Source organism: Nematolebias whitei, chromosome 4 (genome assembly GCF_014905685.2).
Source record: "Nematolebias whitei isolate Nwh7 chromosome 4, NemWhi1, whole genome shotgun sequence".
In the NCBI taxonomy this organism is placed as follows: Eukaryota; Metazoa; Chordata; class Actinopteri; order Cyprinodontiformes; family Rivulidae; genus Nematolebias; species Nematolebias whitei.
Window position 1 is genome coordinate 12,467,741 of NC_056501.1, and position 16,383 is coordinate 12,484,123.

The following is a 16,383-nucleotide window of genomic DNA, read 5'->3' on the forward strand; positions in this document are numbered from 1 at the left end:
GAAGTAGCGAGGGACTACTGTACTTGCTATAATTTTAAAGAATAAGAAACGCACTACGAGAAGGTGCTATGTATAAGACTGAGCTAAATACAGCTCCTCAGACTGAATAAGTCTTTTGGATGAAAGACGAAACTTTTCTACTTTTTTGGTTTGTTTCTTGAACGTCCAGAGGACCTGACAACTATTTATTTATTTTTTTTAGATTTTTCTACCTGGATTATTAAGCATGCATCAGGATAATAAGAAACACACTTTGATATTTGCCCTTAACTACTGATTTTTTTCTTCATAATTGGTTCAAAACGTTTGAGTTATGTTAACACATGAAATGTATTATCTATACAATATATTCTCATTGATAGATAGTATATCTGGTATTTGAAACAGTGCTTTGAAACATGATAGTTTTCTTGCCTTTCATATTTTTTTTGTACCAAGTATTTGCAGCGTTTTTCACCTTAGTTGCTCAGTGCTTTATTTCTCTAAAGATGCATTCCATGTGGTTTGTGTTGCAGGACTCAACACTCTGCCCTTTGATCCATCAACCAACAACGACCCTCTTCATTTCAACAGTTCCAGTGGTCCACTGGTGACCGAGTGCGCTCCCTTGGAAAACACTGCTGACAATAGCAAGAAGAGGAAAAGAGCCAGTCTCCCTCCAGGTACTGACTCTCTCTTACAAGAATTGTCCCATTGCTGTAGGGTTAGGCAATGGACTCTAATGGTCACTGCTTTATCCACAGCCATGAAATTCTAAATCCAAGTGGCTAAAATCCCAACAATGTCTCTGTTCACTCAGGAGAGTTTAGTTACAATGGCAAGATTTCATACCTTGCTATTCCCTCCTAACAATAACCAATGACTTTAGTGGGAATTGTGCCTAATCCTATTATTGGGTAGCAGTATGGACAAAAAATGGCTCATTTCAGTCTTTGTTGTTTTCCATTACCTTGCCATGTCCTGAGGCGATGTTGTCTGGCCTGTTTAGGGGTTGGACACCTCCAGCAGGAAACTGCTCCATCGAGGTTGTATGTGTGCTTGAACGTCTGTTACCATAACAACACAGTCTGCCAATCACCGTTTCAACACGTCTTCACGTCTCCCGCACAAACACTGACTTGTCATCGGGTAGGGAGGCACATGGGAGAAGATGTTTGGGTCTATGTGTTTATGTGAGCGTGCTATAAATGAACAGTAATTTGAGTAAGTGCTAGGTCGCCTGGTAATGCATCAAATTAAAGAAGGGCTTTCTAATTAAAGAATTAAAGAAGTTCTGACTAATTAATTGCTTTGTAAGTAGAAGGAAGAAGGCCCTTTAGTCAGAGAGGTGCTGTTCTGTGTTCTTTGCTTCCCTGGCAATGATAATTGGTTTGGATTAATGCTCCACATTAACAAGCTCTAATCAACTTTTCATCTTTTCTTCACATCTTTACATGGATCAGTTCACGACTTGATGACTTTAATTTCATTTTAATTTACTAATTTTGACTATAGCCGGACATTTTACAACGCATCGTCTTCAAATGAGCTGCCCAGTATCGAGAACATTCCCTCGACATGTTGATATATACAGTTTTGATCATTAAAGGTTCTAGGCAGTAACTTGTCTATAAATAGATTTTGTGGAGAGAAAGCTCAGATCGCATGTGAGGATTTATGCACCCATTTCAGTGCTATCATTTAGATATGAGCAATGAAAGCTCGTTGCCTTCAATCAGAAAACTGATTGGAGGCAACGCTGACAGCCTGCTGTCATATCTGTAGCACAGAATCACTCTGTCAGTGCGACGAGTGCAGGATTTCCTCTGCTGTTGTTGTGGCAAAACTTGGGAATATTAGTTTTTTTTTTTCTCTTATGTGTTTCTAGAGGGAGCGATAAATCAAAAATTAAAAAGAACAATGAATATTTAGTATAATTTATATCCTTGAATATGAAACTAAGAAATAGACAGAGACATTAACAGAATTTTAATATCCATATATCCATGCGCGTTTTTGGTCTATGGGAGGAAACCGGAATACCTGGAGAAAATCCATGCCCAGAGAGAACATGCAAACTCCACCCAAAAAGTCCCCCCCTGCCGGGATTTGAACCGGCGACCTTCTCACTGAGAGGCAGCGACTCTACCAACTGCGCCACCATGTCGCCTATAATTTTATTATCAACTACAAAAGCCATTGCAGTCTGAATGCTGTTTTTTGAACGTTTAAGTGATCTTTAGTTTTGTTGCTCTTTTGGTCTTAACTTTGTAAACAGTATAATGTGTTATTTAAGCACAAATTTAATCAGAATTTTTATTCTTCATTGGTTGTCAGGTTAAATAAGACGTGCATTATCCTAAATAAAACAATTATGTATTACTTTGTGCTTTGTTAAACAACAGACAATAATCTGTTTCTACAGTTAATGTAGAGGTTAACTGGAGTTGAAATTGCTTGTGGTAAAGGCTTTGTTTCATTAGATATATGCTTCTTATAACACATTTACAACCCTGAATATGAATCATTTGTTGTTTAATTTTCTTTCAATCTTAAGATTAAATGTTCTTTTTAGATATCTAAATTCTATGTTATCTATATATATATATATATATATATATTTATATATTTATATATCTGTGTAGCCCTTGCACACATCTGTTTAGGTGCAGAGGCTTTAGTGTCTGTAGCTACGCTACTTGTAGCAAACATGTGACCTGTTATCTTGCTGTGCTGATAACGACTTTAATTACAAGTTTTGTCTGACTTGAACTCCCGTGACCCGATAGGCTGCCTGCAGTTATTGCTATGTGCTTGAACCCTTTGACGGATTGCCGGGTTAGTGGAGGGCTAAAGCAAATGGAGCTGAGGACTTATTGCCTCATAATGTCGGATTCTGTCTGCCTTCTGTCTTCAGTCTCGGTCAGGTCCTTCATCACCTCGATAAAGCACCGACTCATTAACAACCACATTGACCAAGCGTCATTAAGGGACAGTAATGGATTGATTTTTTTTTTTTTTCTTCTTCTTCTTTCTTTGCAATTACTGTTCGACTTGAGAACTCACTATACATGTGTGCTAGCATTGGTAACGGTACTTTTCTGTATCATTATACGTTTGCATTTTCTTCCAGTTACTGGTGAAAACTAAATTAAAGGGTAATTAACTGCCTGCTTTATGCGGAAGTGAAGTCTTCTTTTATTAAATTATCTATTGCTGATCTTTAAACTGCCACACTGCAGCCAAACAACAAGCATCCCTGTATAAATATACATATATACAGCAATTAGAGCTCTCACCTCCTGTAAACGGTAAAAGCAGACGTGTTTGAAGTTGAGTTCATATTCTGTTCACTCAGTCTTAAAATAGACACTCGACTCTCAGCCTCTGTGTAACTATTTTTATTTTAAGCAGTTCACTCAAAAAATGTTTCTGAGAAATGGATTTTAAATCATGTTTGTTTTATAGAATGTCTTATTTTTGTTGTGTCTAATGGAAAACAGCCTTCAGCTTTTGTTGGGAGTATTTTGTTATTAAAAAGCTTTTATTAAGGGTTTTCTCCGGGTACAGTAGCCCCTCGATTATCGCAGTGGTTACGTTACAAACATCACCGCGATAGGTGAAAAAACGCGAAGTAGGAACGCTATATTTATTTTAAGAAACCGTCCAGATGACCTGAGTGAACATTGTTGGATTTTTTTCCTGGATTATTGAGCATGAACCTTGATATATTTATTTTAGTATTTATGTATATTTGAAGGCTATATAAACTCTTCCCACACTCTTGCAATGTTCTAAACTCTTAAACTTACATAATTTTAACAACAAACATATATGTACTGTTAGGGCTGGACAGTAATTTGATATTGATATACAGTATATCACAATATACTTTTATTAAATAACGTTGGTATGAGTTTTAAGCACATTTTTGATATTTCAATATGCATTACACTTTGATTAGTGTTTCACTAACACATTTCTTTTTCTGTTCGGGTTGAAGCGGCCGCTTCAGTTTCAACCCGAACAGAAAAAGCTGCAATACATAACTACGTAAGTGCGTGGTGACGTGCACCATACACAGAGCTCGAGTCCAGAAGTAGTCAGCGGTAGCAGGCTAGGCTAGGCTAAGCTCCAATGCGCAGTAAGTTTTCACTTCAAAATGAGTGCCCATGACCGTCAGAATGTGACTGAACAGGCTTTCACAAGTGAAGAGAAAGTAGATGACATAATTGATAAAAGAAGAAAGACTAATTCAGCAGTGTGGAGGTGGTTCGGCTATCTAAGATCCGATAAACTGCAGGTTTCAGTGTGCTGCAAAATGTGCAAGAGAGTCGTTCCAAGTAGCGGTGGGAACGCATCTAACTTGTTCCACCATCTGAAGAGTTTCCACTCGATAGAATATGCTGAGAGTCAGAAGATGAAGCACAATAAAAGTTTAAAAAGTTTGAGCCAACATGTCCCTGAAACAACACCCCCCACCCCCACCCCCAGCTGTATCAAAGGAGAAACCCATGCAGCAAACACAACTGTTTGCTGCATGGGTTAAGTTAAAACTGTTCATATTGACAAAGTTGAGTTTTATGTTTATTTGACGGTGATTTCAAATTTCTTTGAAGGCTAAATACAAATAAAAGGTGAACATTAATTTGTTAGTACAGTTTTTCTGAGGCTTTTATATTGTTTATATCGTTATCGGAATTATATCGTTATTGACCCAAACGAAGAAATATATCGTGATTAAAGTTTTGGCCATATCGTCCAGCCCTATGTACTGTACAGCACTGCAAAATTTTATTTGGGTACTCGCCAGCTCTGCAGACCAGCAACTCTGTTCCGGTCTAGCTCGGTTCAGGTTCTGCAGACGAAGCCCACCACCCCGTCCAGGTTGATACGTGCGTGGATAATTGAGCTTCAGGAAGCTTCAGGATTATTTGAGACTTTCCTGCCAGTTCTGTGATCTTAATAAATACGTTGTTACGTCGACTAGGCGTCGCAAAACTATCCCTCCGTTTCAACAGAAAGCAGCGGCCAGAAGCACTGTTGGCTTCTGGGTAGTGTAGTTCTTTTGACTTGCGTTACAGTGTATACTTATTGAAAGGGAACTAGAAAATGGCGGCGCCTGTCCAAATATTTTTTCTTTAACTTTTTATCGTCCCAGTCACAAGTAATATTAAAGTTGACAATCGTGTGTCATGTACAATCTTATGTTGAAAACTGCAAAAGAGCGAGTCTGCAATAGTCGAACCGCAAAGTAGCGAGGGACTACTGTACTCTGGTTTCCTCTCGCATACCAAAATCATGCATGTTAGGCTAATTGGTAACTCTAAATTGTTCCTAGGTGAGAGTGAGAGAGTGAATGTTTGTCTGTGTCCCTGTGATGGACTGGAGATCTGTCCAGGTTGTTCTGCCTTTCGCATAGTCAGAATCAGAATAAGCTTTGTTATCATTGCACCGATGTACAGTGAGATTATGTTCGTACAATCGTCCAAAAGATGGGAGGAGTGCACGTTGTTGCTCCTCCTGAGAGCGCGGCGTAAGAGTGACTGCTGGATATGGGCACCAGTGACCCCCCGTGACCCGAAAAGGAAGAGGAGAGTAAAAGATAATGGATAGATGTATATTTACACAATTATTTCCTCTACAGTATGAGGTGAGGCACTTGGCTGCCATCTTTGCCCTTCATTCTCATTGCCTGTTCTGTTTGTGTGCATGTGTGTGCTCGTCTTTTATCAATCCATAATAAGTGAAGCCTCAGGGGCAGCAGTCACACTGCAAATATTTTTCCTACTCTGTTTTTTTTTTTTTATCAGTTTTACTACGCAGTCAGAAATGGCCATTTTCCCTGAAGTCCTGCTGTGTTTAAGCTGCAGGTGGTGAGGAGAATGGGATTCTGAAATGATGCTTGTATTTTAAGGGCCTGTATTTCCCCTTTCAATGAATATGAATTTCAGTTTAGTCACAGCCATGCAAGCTGGTTGTCATTATATCATGCTTTAAATGGTATTGTAAAACTGATTTTACTTGGAGTTTGATTAACAAGGTTAATAATGTACAGTTCAAATTAAATAAAATACTTCATGCTGTCATAATATAGGTACTCTCTAAAAAAAATTTTTTTTATTCACAAGTGATATTTATTTTTCTAAAGCATGCTTTGAGAGGTCCTTATTTTTCCCCACTGCACACAAACTGTGCCTGCAGCTCTCTTCAGCTAACGTCATGTACCTATGTTATCGATGACGGGTCAATACAAGTGCACTTTTTTTTATATAGTCCCATAGGCACACAGTATATGAATGAAATGTGAAGAACATGCATCAGTCTGTTTAACATAAAGACTGATGCCTCCGAAGGCAATCTTTTTCAGTCTGCCATTTCTGTGCTGTAACAAATAACTGTGTGAAAGAGCTCTGAAGGAGAACATTTGGCCTTTGCCTGAATAGGTTTTATGTACCCCATAACAAGGTTGTTAGACTTGAGGGGGAAAATGCTGAGTAGTGATTAGAACTGTGTGTTTCCAAACCTGAGGCTGCTTGTATAGATTTATCCAAAACATTTCTAATACCAACATTACCTTGATGAAAATCAATCAACTTTTAACACAAATGCCAATTCACAGGCATTGTTTCAGCCAGTGAAAGAATTGTGCTCTCACCAGTCAAATTGCTCGTGCATTAACCTTTGGTGGGAGCTAAAAGAGAGGAATTGATTAAAAAATGCTGTTGATTCTGTGGGCCAAAGGTTAATGTTATCTAGCCAGAGAAATAAGAATATTTGTGTTTGTAGGCTGTTGTAATATTTCTCAAACAGTTCCAATGGCGTGACACGGCGTGCAACAATAAATGTTCTCTGGAAATTTTCTCATCCAGGTTGAAACAAGTTTATAATGGCGACAAAATAATTAAAAATGCCCCTTAAGCACTGTAAACACTGCATACCAAAACATCTTCATGGGTTTCTTGTTTAGACACATTTCAATCCTGCAAATAAAGGTGATCGGTATTTAGTATTTTGGTAGGCAGGGCTCTCTGTTCTGTTGACAGGGCGGGGCGCCCTCCAAGGTCGGAAAGACTGTGCGGTTCATAGCTTGTCTTTCTACATTGGCCTTCTTGTGATAAATGGGTTTTCAGCCTGACGGATTTCTCCTTTTTTTGTTAGTGTGTTGAGCACCAAACACCAGGAAACTGCATTTCACTAAACTAAATGGGATTTTGTATTTGATAAAGTATTGTGCAAAAATTCACTGTATTACATGCACCAGTAGTCTTTTAAACACACAAAATAATTATATATATAGTGGCAAGTGCTGTTGAAAGGAAAATAATGTAACGAGCTACTAAAATCTGTCAAGAATGATGACAATCCACTAAGCCATGATCGTCATTAGCTCGTAGAGGTGACTGTATTCTAAGGAAGTGCATTGTCTGTGTTTGTGTGCTCAGGTTGGAGATCTACGGCTGAAAGTCAATCATTGTGATGCGTAGGCCTCACGTTCCATGGCACAGAAAATATGGAATGATGCAGATCGATAACTGGCATTTAAATGGACTCATTAACTAACAAATAAAATCTATACAACCTTATTTAGAGAGTAGAAAAGATAATTGATTAAAGGCTAGAGCTGGCATCTGCATGCCTCTGAATTTGGTGTTTTACTTCAAGAAGGGAATACAGTAGTACCCAGGTTGTAGGACGATCTGAAAATCCCTGTGTGTGTTGGTTTGTGCATTTTTGTTTCAGGTTACAATGTGGGGACCAATTTTGAAAAAAAATAAATAAATAAAATACATTGTGGTAACCTTGTGGGGACCAAAGCCTGGTTCCCATAAGGATAAGTCTTGTTGGTGGGTTAGGTTTAGGATTAAGATGTGAATTGCAGATGAGTTAGGCATGTACTAGTAATGGTTAGGTTTAGGGTAAGGGTCAGGGTTAGACTATAGAAATGAATGGAAGTAAATGCAAAGTCCCCACAAGTCACAAATGCAAGAACGTGTGTGCATATGTGTGTGTTTACAGTTGTTAAGCTGATGTTTGCTTTAAATTCAAACCAACATGGAGACATTATATCTTCTATTTCTGATCTACTCTGTTGATATTTGACATCTTTCGTCTCATTGACCCAATTATCTCCTTTGTTTGTTGTCTTTTAAATTGGCATGCCTTGCTCCCAGCCACTTTTTTTTTTGTGCTTCAATGCCGTTTCACCTCCTCTTGCAAAGTCTACAAATGAAAGCTCTAAATAATTTAGTGCCAGAGGGCACTTTAGTGTGTCTGTGGTTTCAAGTGAAAGCTAATGGGAAAGCCTTTGGCATGGAGCAAGGAGAAAAGATCCTAAAATAGGAACACTTCATTTGTGTGTTGTTTATTTTCTATATCAAAGTAAAAAAAAAAAAAAAAAACAGCAGTTATGGCGTTCTTCTCCATATTTAGGTGCAGTAACAAGAAAAAATAGCCATTGGTTGAGTATTTCTCCTCATTCTCTTGCTACAGGGAAATATCTAATTGAGTAGTTTTAGTCACTCTAGCTGTTTATCTCTGTTTATCTGTAAAGTAGGTTCAGCACATGACCTTAAGTCCAAAACTTCAGAATCTGACAATGCTCATTCAAAACCAGCAAACAGCAGATAAACCTGATTTTATAGTTTCAGTCAAAATGTATCATGCTCAAAGGGCTCTTGCTGATGTGTGTTAGCACAGAACGACTTTGAAGGTTTTACCGAGTGAGGAAGACCTTAATTTTGTATTTTGTCTTTTCTCCAAATAATTTATTGCTTAATTTACTCCTCAATCCCTTACTTTGATTGTACTTTCCATTAGTCCTTGTTGCCCTTGATCAGGGGTGTCAAACTCATTTGCAAAAAGGGGGCCAAAATTAAATAATTTTTTTAGAAACTACATTTACTCAAGTTAGAGACCCAACATTTTTTCTTGGTTTCAGGTTCCTCAACAAGAGTTCGACTGGTCTCATTTGATGTTCTCTGTTGCACTTTTGACATCATAATCAAAGATTATTCAAAAAAATCCAAGTGTTAAAGATATTTTACATTTAACACATCATCTTGGGGGCCAGATACGATGCCAGCGTGGGCCACGTTTGGTCCCCGGGCCTTGAGATTGACATGTGTGGTCTTGAGCGTGCAGCTCATTCAATTTGAATCAATCCCGTTTGCTTGTTAGAAAAATATCTCATGAGCCACTGGACATATTTTAAAGAAACTGTTGAAGTAGCGTCTGTCAATTTGCAATGAAAATAATGGGTTAAATCTATTAGCCAGTGGGTATGACATTGACTAAATGGCATTTTTCTTGTAAATAAAACTTCTGCTTTTCAATAGCTCAGACAGACCTCTCAAAACATATTACAGCACTTCTACATATGTAGAAAAGGGCTGTGATTTCATATTTCATTTGTGTTTCAGCCATCTCCTTATTCACTCAGTTGAAATGGAATATGCCATTTCCTCTGGAGTGCATGTTCTCTAACAGAGAAGGCTGGCTCAAGATTCAAGGGCTCAGATGGTTCAATTACAAACGTAAGAGCTATTGAGAGGTTTTATCTACAGTGTTTCATCAAGCCACCAGCGCCTCTTAGATCTCTACATGTCTGAGACGGCCCTAAAACACCAAAGAATAACCGCTATCTCAGAAAGGTTGGGTTACTTGATGAATTATTTATTACGTTGATGCAGATGGGTTTTGTTACTCCTACTAATAAAGCAAAAAAAAAATGTTTCAACTAACCTCTGTAGGTTTATAACTAATTTAAATTGCAAACAGACTGTTGGCTTCACATAGCGGTTCTTTTTCACTTTTACTACCCAAGGCTGAACTTGTGTTTATTTTCACTGAAAGCTTAAATAACATTTTCGAGGAGACGCTAACCAAAATAACCACGGGAAAGATTATATTCTAATGGAATCTCCTATTTTTGACTGACACTCAGCTCACAGCAGCATACTCATGGCAGCCACCCCGCAGCTCCTCTTCTTCGATCAACACCTCCCCTTCTCCATCCCCGTCTCCTCCTGAAGCCTCCAGCAGGGTTACTGATCAATTCCAGATGCCTCTCTAGTCTTACTGTATAGCATTATTTCTATAACCTTTCTGATGAACATGTTTTGTGTCTCACACGTGTTTCTATCACAAGGATTTTTTTTAAACTGGTTGAGCTACGAGTTGATCAGTTTATTCCAGAAGATATTCTGTTTGACATGAAATTGCAGTTCTATTGATTTTCTTATCAGGACAGCTCTTCATCTTTGTTTTTGGTTGTGTCTTCTGGCAATGTCTGTTAGGTAGATGAATGGTTTCTGCTTGCACTCACGTTGCACGTGCATTTTGTACACAAATTGAGTTTGCAGTCCCGGCACACTTTTGCTAAAGGTAAAATAAGTTCAGCTTGGCTCAGCAGGCAGAAGGAAACACACACATGCAACACTGGGTTGTGTTTACACTGATCAGTGTGAGTGATCCGCAGTCTGACTTTGGTTCTTGTGATTTGGAGTCTTGGTGCAGTTTTGCCCAACATGCATGTCAGATGTTTTCCTGTTTGTCATGAAGTAGACTTAATGGAAGTCACTATGAGCAGTTCCCGAATGAGCCTAAACTCGCCAAACTTCTGGGAATATGATTAAACCTCGTACATTGTACTGCTGCTCAACTCTTCCTCCGCTGACAGCTTGACAGATATATATATTTTTAATTTATGTCCAAGTCTGCAGCTAAAAAAACTTCCAACATTCTGGATATCTATTAGGTAACCCAGAAACAACTGCCAAACTTGTGCTTGAAGTGTGCAAGTCCATCCAAGTCCACTTCACTTCACATTGTATATGAAAGCAGCGAAAGACCTGTCTTACTTTTTGTTCAGTAAACAAAGACACGGAGTGGAAAAATGTGTTTGTGAGGTTCTGTAAGTGCAGATCTGTGAAGGAACAGATAAGTTTTACAACAGCCAAATACGTAACGCCTTAACAATGGAGGAAGGAAGTTATTACTTTTTATTTTGACTAAATCCTCTGGGATCCTGAAGGTTCTTGGATTTCTTAACCAAAAGAAAAAGGTGACTCCGAAAGGAACAGGTTTAATTCAGTCATTAAAGAATAGCATTTCAGAAAATGACGGAAATTACTCATGATCGTAAAATGAAGTAGTAAACTGAAAAATTCTTAGTTTTGAGAATCTTCTTCTTTTTTCAGCTTTTCCCTCATCAGGGGTCACCACAGCGAGTCATCCTCTTCCATGTCCTCTCTAACTGCATCAGTATATCTCCTCTTTGTCTTTTTCCTGGCAGCTGCACTTCTAACATCCTTCTACCAATATACCCACTGTCCCTCCTCTGGACATGTCCAAACCATCTCAGTCTGGTCTCTCTAACTTTATCTCCCAGTTGTTCAACCTGTGCTGCACCTCTGATGATCTCATTTCTAATCTTATCCATCTTTGTCACTCCTAAAGAGAACCTCAACATCCTTATTTCTCCCACTTCCAGTTCTTTCTCCTGTATTTTTGTCACTGTCCCTGTCTCCAGACCGTACAACATAGCTGGTCTCGCCACTGTCTTGGAAACTTTTCCTTTAACCTTTACTGACACCCTTTTGTCGCAAATCACTCCCGAAACTTTTCTCCATCCACTCCATCCTGCCTGGATTCTCTTCTTCACCTCCTTACCACATTCTCCATTTTCCTGGACAGTGTACCCCAAGTACTTGAAGTCCTGCACCATTGTGACCTCTGCTCCTTGTATCCTCACTGTTCCACCGGCCTCCCTCTCATTCACACACATGGACTCTGTCTTACTACGACTGACTTTCATTCCTCTTCTTTCAAGTGCATACCTCCACCTCTCCAAGTTCTCTTCCACCTGTTCCCTGTTCTCACCACAGATCACAATGTCATCTGCAAACATCATACTCCACAGGGATTCCTGCCTGACCTCATCAGTTAGTCAGTCCATCACCAGAGCAAACAAGAAGGGGCTCAGAGCTGATCCTTGATGCACTCCTACCTCCACCTTGAAGCTATCTGTCACTCCTACAGCACATCTCACCACTGTCCTGCTGTCCTCACACATGTCCTGTACCAGTCTAACATACTTCTCTGCCACTCCAGATTTCCTCATGCAACACCACACCTCCTCCCTCGGCACCCTGTCGGATGCTTTTTCTAAATCCACAGACACAATGGAGTTCTTTCTGACCCTCTCTGTGCTTCTCCATCAGCATCCTCAATTGCAAAGATGACATCTGTGGTGCTCTTTCTTGGCATATATATATATATATATATATATATACTTTTAACAATCTGCAAAACTTTTTCACATCAGAGCAATAAGTAATAAAAAAGTGGTTTCCTTTCTTTCAGGGTGATTTAGCCATAATTTATGTTTGTTTTTTTAATGTTTCCTGTAGTTCTCACAAAGCTGTAAATCCATGTATGACAAGCGAAATTCCACTCCACACAAGGCCAATGTTGCAATATTTACATTTCCCCTAATGGTCATAAACAGAAAAAAAAACCTCTTTAGCATTTGCAGCAGTTGACTCCTACAGTGACATTTAAAAAGGTTAAAAAAAAATTACAGCAGTGCATCTAAATACGTTTACAAATACTTACCACAGTCACTCTGAAATTTTAGGTATTTTTATGTAATAATTTGAATTCTAACAGTTGATTAAACTAAATTAAAAAGCATCTATAGTGACAACCTCCATTAAAGTTTGTTATAACTGTGTACACAGCAGGCCTCTGTGGAGGTGTCACACCTATTTTAAACAAACTTTGTAAATATTAATTAATGACAAATTTCCAAGGTTTTAGCATAATGTCCCTGCTGACAGATGTTTCTCTTCTTCTTAGCATCACTGTGACTTGCTGCAAGTCTCTGGTCACCTGTTCCCATCATCAGTCAGTCATTAAATATTTCACACGCTCTGCTGGCGATGAAAGAATAGACTGCTTTCATTTAATTGGCACATGTTGCTTGCCAGACCGCTGTATTATTGTGTTCTTCAACTCACTAGTCAGCTCGACTGTTGAGTTGAACATGCAGTATAGAGCCACCCACATATTCATTTTTAAAGGATGTTTTTTTATTTTTTTTAATAAACACAACATATAGAGTGTGTTTTCCTGTCAGAATCCTGCAGCTTCAAACAACATAACAAAAAGTCTGAGAACGTACAATCTAGAATGTGGACAAGCGGGATTAGTGTTTGACAGATGGTACAAACTGTCTCTGAAATCCTGGGAGAGCTGCACTGTGCTGATCAAGGGCTCTGGCTCCGTTTGAAGAAACATGTAGAACATCATGTAAGCAAGCAAAACTTCTTTTACGTTTCTTCTGTTAACAACATGATTTAAATATATATTTTCAATCTATTTCTCTTCATGACATTTCATGTTGGTCTGGATTAAAAGTGTCAAAATGGCTTCGTAAAGACTTCTTTAATCTAAAAACTTTGTTTTATAATTATCTATTTTTGTGGTAGAATTTGATTCATATTCACAAAATTATATTTGCCATTTTGCATTATGTTCATACGGAGTAATACCTTTGAACAGATCGGTCAATGATCCCTGTCGGCTGATACTTTGCTTACTTTAAGTTGAAGCACTGGTCGTTGGCATTCTAGCAATGCAACTATTGTAAATGGCTTTGTGGTGTTTATTTAAGTGTTGATAAAGATTTGTGGCGTAATCTCAAGCGGTAGCAACAGCAGCAAGGCAGGTTCTGCACAATACATGTCGTTGTGCAGTGTCTTCTTTTTTTATAGCCAAAATAATTCCAAACAACGGACGTGCTGCTTCTCTTTGGCACCAAACTTTCAGATGTGTCGGCTTCTGTCGAGCCTGACGCCATTGTGCAACCGGTTAAAGCACAGTGCTCTGCTTTGCTCTGCTCACTTGCAAGTCACGGAACCAGATCATGTGACCAGTCAAATCGCAGCCTTTGCTATTAGAAAATCTCATTTTATGATATTGCAACATTATTGCAAATGCAATTAATTTTTCAGACCTATTAATGACTGCCAAGACTAACTCAAAATCACGTAATGCATCATTTTGTCTGCCTTTTGAACTACTAATACATTAAAATAATGTCTTATGTATTTTTCTTGAATTTTCTTCTCTTCTGCTTTCCAACAAAATATTACTCTCTCAGACTTTAATGTTTATTTTGTGCTGACTTCTTCAGATTTGGCTTCTGTTTTATTTTTACCAGTTTGTTGTGATATCTTTACCAAAAAGAGCTGTTTTTTTTTCTCTCACATGTGATTTTAATTAACCCTGCCTACAATTGTGCACAAGACTTAAATAGCGTAATAGAGACGGTGTTAGTGACATGCTACATTTGGTGAATTGTAATTAGCCTAAATAAAAATAATTATGAAAGTTAAAATGGATGTGACCCAAGCGTATCACAGTTTTTAAATCTTAACATAATTTTACTAAAAAACATTTAAGTGTCATTTTCTAATACTGTGATGTAGTTGTGTATTCTGGCAACCTAATAATGGTGACAACAGAGGAGGAGGTTTGTAAACAGCCTCTTGACTTTCCTCTCTTGGACCGAGCTCCCCCTCAGGTGTTGGTTTTGTATAAGGAGAGCTAATGGGTTTAATCTAAAGTAAGCACACTAGATGATTAGGGTTATTAAATTCCAAACTTTGTTTCAATGCCACTGAGCGGCACACTGTTTGAGCTGTTTGTCAGAGCCACCGCAGGGTATTGCACCGAGTATTATTTGGTACAATTTCATTGTGGTCTTTCATTTTTGCTATATCTGTCTGCTACTGTGTTACACATATTAGTGCCTTTTTGTCTGTTGCTAAATATGCAAAGCTTGAATTTTGGCTGTGCTCGTGGGCTTGTGTGATTGGAGCTTATTACTTTTCTTTGCGTAGTTATTCAATATACTATTGGAAACGAGTTTCTCCCAAAACATTCTTGCAGAAAAATGTGATGATGACTGTCAATGTACTTAAAGAGCATGTTTGGCTAAAACCGCACAGCCTTGTCTAACACAGAGCATTAACCTTTGCTATGGGCTGGAAGTGTGCACAACCACTCCACACCACTGTGCTGCAGAAAATGTCTTGGCTGCAGTGTCACAGCCATTCCAAGCCAAATAAAAAAATTGTTTATCAAGATTTATTTTTGTGCCATTATCTGATAATTCCCCACAATTGAAGCCATCGTTTACAGCTTTAGTCAAGCATGCTGCCATTAGAGAAAAGCTGAATCACTGAAATAACTCCAATGACCTCCATTCATACAGAATTACCGGAAAAGATTCACTAGACCATGATTCATTCATTCATTCATTCAGCATTCCCTGAGCCTGTTGATGCCACTGTCTGCTTGAATCTATTTAGGACAGCCCATTCTAAACACGCCTGTTAAATGTTATGATCATTGATGTAGTTTATGATAAACTGTTTGCTTTGATTGATATTGTAATAAAGAAATACTGGGTTGATATCAACCTCATTTTTCTCTAGTATTGCTTATTTTATTAATGTTTGCCTTTCATATCTGCATCATATTAGATATTCAGTATTCTGTGATATAAAGCAGTCCCAAGATGTGGAGGGCTGGATCCTATGTTTTGTGAAACAATTTATAAATGACAATCAGTTGCACTCCTAAGTGAATTGTGATAATTATAAATGTGTTGTGAAACTATAAAGAAGCACAAACTGTTCAGACAACAAAATAATTTGAAATAAATTCCTTTGGGCAAAAACAAGCACAAGCAATGCATTTTAAAGTCAATATGCAGGATAAAACAAAATCAGATGAATACTGCTTGACTAAAAGTCCAGAACAAATACATTTGTTCTTGTTGTGTCTCAGTCTGCTGGGGAACAGAGCTTCAGGAGCACATTTTGGATTTCTCTTTGGATGATTTTGAAAGCAGAAATACTGTAACTCATGTTGAGATGCTTGAATAAAAATAACATCTTATAAACTAGGGATGCATGCTATTGGATTTTTGGTCGATATCTAATATGCTAATATGTTAAAACTTATTTAGCCGATTCCGATACCAATATTTTTTATATACTTCCCTTTGTCAGAACATAGTGCTCTTATTTAGGCCGATTTGTTGCAAAAATTGTGTAAGAGCTGGTGACATATATTTAGTAACAGCTACATGATATGCATAGCACTTTAACTTATATTAAATGAAAAGTGTTAAATGTTATTTATTAGCATTGGGCACCTGCGATGCTGTCTCACCTGTGGAGGATTGTTCCAGGTTCCTAGCTGCAGTGTGGGATCCTCTGCGCTCTTGTGCATGAAGGACAGCCTTTTTAAGTTCAATGTTTTTGTCTATACACTATGCCGTAAGACTAGTCATGCTAACGGGGCTAATATGCCGTCCAAAATGTCTGT

The 16,383-nt window shown here is 38.2% G+C and overlaps 1 protein-coding gene across 1 annotated transcript in view; it reads left to right on the plus strand.

Annotated features, from left to right (window-relative positions):
* enox2 (ecto-NOX disulfide-thiol exchanger 2) overlaps positions 1-16,383 on the plus strand; it is a 171,200-nt gene that overhangs the window by 53,513 nt on the left and 101,304 nt on the right. Inside the window, exon 2 of the mRNA XM_037675199.1 lies at positions 516-662. Coding sequence (XP_037531127.1) covers positions 516-662 — 147 coding nt within the window. The remainder of the gene's footprint in view (positions 1-515; positions 663-16,383) is intronic.